The 4,852-nt window shown below is 43.1% G+C and overlaps 1 protein-coding gene across 1 annotated transcript; it reads left to right on the forward strand.

The window, feature by feature from the left end:
• On the forward strand, nucleotides 213-695 carry LOC107610865. The gene has a single exon (XM_016312853.1). It carries the CDS (start codon nucleotides 213-215, stop codon nucleotides 693-695), a length of 483 nt encoding a protein of 160 aa, XP_016168339.1.

The raw sequence follows: 4,852 nt of genomic DNA on the forward strand, positions 1-4,852 counted from the left end.
ACTAAAATATACTAAAAACATACTAAAAATAATGCCAAAAAGCGCATAAATTATCCGCTCATCAATCAACTTGATATCGCTTGTTTGGTGTGTATAGGAACCAGATAGTGCCTCGTGAACGCGGTCGAGGCCGTGGGTGAGGACGTACCGGCACTCATGAGCCGAAAACCAATCCGAATGATCCGGTGGACTTCATGGCTTCATTGCAAAACATGGCTACTGCTATGCAGGCCACTGCTGAGGCTCTCGGACAGCAGATGAACAACAATAACCATAATGGGGGGAATGGTGGAAACAGGACTCAAGGTCTAATGACATTGGCGACCTTCTTAAAGGTCAATCCACCGAAGTTCAAGGGGATTACTAATCCAACTGATACCGACACTTGGTTTCAAGCTATAGAGTGGGCACTACAAGCACAGCTGGTGCCTGAAGAGCAGTGTGTCGAGTTTGCTACTTATCTGATCACTGGGGAAGCGTCACATTGGTGGCAGGGAACCCAAAGTCTCATACAACAGGGTGATGATCCTATCACCTGGGATGCCTTCCAGGTGAAATTCTACAAGAAGTACTTTCCGAATTCCGCCCGGACGGCCAAGGAACTGGAGTTACTACAGCTGAAGCAGGGTGCAATATCGGTATCTGAGTATACGGATAAGTTTGAGGAGTTGTTCAGATTTTCCCGCATGTGTTAAGGGGCTCCGGGAGACTTCGAGGAGTGAAAGTGCATCAAGTATGAGGGAGGACTTCGGAGTGACATTCTGAGCTCCGTTGGACCGATGGAAATTAGAGTCTTTTCCGAACTTGTGAACAAGAGTCGTATCGCTGATGAATGTGTGAGGAAGGCTGCTGAGGCAGATTATGACCACCGGGAATCCCACCGCAGGGAGCACAACCAAGGATTCACAACAAGAGGATAAGAGTTTAAGAGAAGAGGATACCCACAGCATTACCCCCAAGGACGAAATGACCTTGCGATGAACGAGGGTTTACAAGGAAAAGGTAAGGGAAAACAGACAGCGGCTACTTCAGATGTTTTGAGCTGTCAAAGATGTGGACGTCATCACCCAAATAGGTCGTGTCGTTATGGTTTGGGTTTGTGTTACAATTGCGGGAAGTCAGGGCATTTGGTCAAAGATTGCCCATACAGGAGGGATCGAGGTACTGCCGGATCCGATCCTCAGATTTGAGATAATAAGAAAACCGATAACTTAATTCTTTGCTACTTTAGACAATATTGGAGATTGGTATTCACTCATAACACATGGTCGAATAATTATGATATGTTCTAGACGACACTAAGTTATTTTAATAGAAGGTTTGGCTAGCATAAATGAATAGGTAGGTCCTTAATAAAATGTGATCAAAGTGACACAGCGGAAGCGAGAGACTCCAGAGGTGAGGCGCTGCAAAGATTGGTAAAACGCGAGTGACTATTGGCTAGGTGGAGAAGGGAACCACTCACGCAGACTCATGGAGCGAACAATATTTTCAAGGATAAAGTGAAGTCTCTTGGCCAAGTAGTGGGTAAACAAAGGTAGCTACAGATCCTTCTAAGGTGGAGGTAGTGATGGATTAGGGACGACCGACCTCAGTTACTGAGATACAGAGTTTTCTGGGATTAGCTGGCTACTATCGGAGGTTCATCAAAGGTTTTTCGCATTTGGCTTTGCCATTGACAAAGTTAACCCGCAAAGACGCGCCATTCGTTTGGACTTCTGAGTGTGAAGAGAGCTTTCAAGCGTTGAAACAAAAGTTGACTACCGCACCTATGTTGGTGTTACCTAAACCAAATCAACCTTTCGAGGTGTATTGTGATACCTCACTAAAGGGCCTGGGGTGCGTGCCGATGCAGCACCGGAATGTGGTGGCTCATGCCTCACGACAGTTGAGACCTCACGAAGTTAATTACCCAACGCATGACCTGGAACTTGCCGAGGACTAGAACCGCTATTGATGTTGTCTGGGTAATTGTGGACCGACTGACAAAGTCGGCTCACTTTGTGAGATTTCATTGTGTGCCTACGACTATAATTTCTGACAGAGATCCCCGCTTCACTTTGAGGTTTTGGGGTGCGTTTCAGAAAGCTTTTGGAACCCGTTTGAGCTTAAGTACAGCGTACCATCTTCAAATAGATGGTCAATCTGAGAGGACGATCCAGACCCTAGAAGATATGCTGAGGGCTTGTGTTCTAGATCAGCCGGCAAGCTGGGATCGGTATATGCCGCTTGTGGAGTTTGCGTACAATAATAGCTACCATGTGAGCATCGGAATGGCTTCGTATGAGGCTTTGAATTGGGGAAAATGCCAATCTCCACTATGATGGTATGAAGCTGGGGAGAAGAGTCTTTTAGGGCCCGAGATGATAGCTGAACCCTCGATACATCGAACCATTTCTGATTCTTAAGAGAATTACACCGGTGGCATATCGGATGGCTCTACCGCCTCATCTTTCGAACATGCACGACGTATTTCACGTGTCGCAGCTTCGGAAGTATACTCCTGATGCTAGCCATGTGTTAGAACCAGAATCGGTGTAGTTAAGAGAATATTTGACTCTACCGGTGACTCCGGTCAGGATTGATGACACAAGTATTAAGGAGTTGCGCGGAAAAGAAGTTTTATTAGTGAAAGTGGCATGGAGTCGAGCCAGTGTTGGGGAACACACTTGGGAACTTAAGTCAGAGATGCGAGTAGACTACCCACACCTGTTCTCAGTTAACTAAATTCGAATTTTGTGGGCAAAATTCCCATTTAAGTGGGTAGAATGTAAAATCCGGTTAATTAATGGCTAATTAACCCATAAATTAAAATATATTCTAGAAAGTGAGAAATGAGGTTTTTATGGTGTAATGTGATAGAGAAATTAAAAACAAGAATTTTGACACAAACTTTAAAGAAATCGGCTCAAGATTGGGCTGAACGGGACAAACCGGGCCAACCGGATCCAAGTTGGCCCCAAGGTCCCAACCAACTCTCATTTAATGAGAAAGCTCAGCTCTCTCTTCCCTCTAAAACACACACACACACGCTGGAAATTAAAGAAATGGGGAGGGGGAAGATTGAAACCCTTGCTACTATTCACCTCAAACTTTCATGGATCATAACTTTTGATTCGGAGCTCCGATTGACACACCGTTTACAGGCACACGACCACGGCGTCGAGCTCTATAAAACCCATACAAACAATCTTGAGGTAAGCCACGTTTTCTTCTTCGAAATTTCAGCCTTGATTTTCGAGTTTCTTGGGTAATAATGTTGAGATTTTGAACTCTTTTGTGTTATAGGATCAAATTAGCTTGAGAAAAAGGCTTGTTCTTGCTCCCTTGATCCTTGGGTAAGGTGAGATTTTCAATCCTAAGCTTAAGACTTGAGATTTTGTGATTTGGTGATTGGGTTATTGTGTTTTTATGTGATATTGTGGCTTAGGCATTATATATATGTGTTTTGGAGCTTGATTGGTGATTTTGGAAAGTTTGGAAAGGAGCCTTGTGTGGGAAATTTGTTGGTGATGCTTTGGAAACCTTGGAAGTTGAATTTGAGAGTGTTCCGGGTGGAACGGGAATCAGCTAAGGTATGGTTTCGGTTTCCTGTATCTAAAATGTAATGTTGTGTAAAAACGTAGGCTAGTGGCCATAGGATAGGGTTTTTGAAATAATGAGTTAGTTGATGAATGATGTAAATTGTGTCGTTATGCATGAACATTGGTGGGTTGTGACATATTGATATATTTGATGAATTATGGAATGTTGATGTAATTGTGGGGTGATTTGGATTTGGATTGGATATGTGAATTATGATGATAATGGTGGGCAAGCATGTGATGTCGTATGTGATGTGCATTAATGTGTTTAATTGATGATTATGTTGAGGCTTTTATTGGTGAGCATGTGTTGAAGGGTGATATTGAAATATGTATGTATATATGGTAATTGATGGATTGAAAATTTGTTTGGAACTTGAATTATGAAATGTTGATTATGAGGTGAAACTTGTTAAATTGAAGTTTGGTTAAATATGGTAAAATTGGTGGATTGTTGATTGGAAAAGGTTTGAAAATTTTTTATGTCGGAATGGATGAGTTTTGGGTTGATTTTATATGGAATTGGTAAATGTATGTTTAAAAATGCGGAGTTTATAAGTTTTGGTAAAATCGAGATTTTGATGAACTTTAACGGATCATATATTGAGCTTTTGTTTTCAAAATTTGATGATTTTTATATCAATAAAAAGATAATTTCATAAGCTTTAAAATGGTTTAAATTTGGTTGAAATCTGACTTTTGTGGAAAGAGATATGATCGATGGAAGTTCTGGCAAAAAATCTGAATTCTGCAACTTCTGCAGAATTTGTAATTTCTAGTTTGTGTGCGGACGCACAGCCCTGTGCGCACGCACACTAGGCTAGAATTTGGTCCTGTGCGCACACACAGCCTTGTGCGTACGCAGAGACTGGGCTACTGGTGGCAGCGCCAGCATGCCCTGTGCACACGCCAAACCAATGAAGGATTGCGAGCTGTGCGTACGCACAAGCCTGTGCGCACACACACGTTGGGAATGGCATGCTGGTGGTGGCGCTAGCACACCTTGTGCGCGCGCTGAACCCTGGAGATTTTACTTTCTGTGCGTACGCACAAGCCCGTGCGTACGCACACGTTTAAAAATACTTCTGGGCATGCGCACGCACACCCCTGTGCGTACGCACGCGACCCAGTTCTTTTCTAAACCTTTGTTTTCAAGCTCTTCACATTCCCAACAAGCTCGTAACCTTCCGAGACGTTATTTCAGGCTTATAAACCCCCAATTTCATCCCTTAATCTTAAATTAATATAGAATGCCTAGTGAATGAGAG

The sequence above is a fragment of the Arachis ipaensis genome, chromosome B08 (genome assembly GCF_000816755.2).
Source record: "Arachis ipaensis cultivar K30076 chromosome B08, Araip1.1, whole genome shotgun sequence".
NCBI classification, from domain to species: Eukaryota; Viridiplantae; Streptophyta; class Magnoliopsida; order Fabales; family Fabaceae; genus Arachis; species Arachis ipaensis.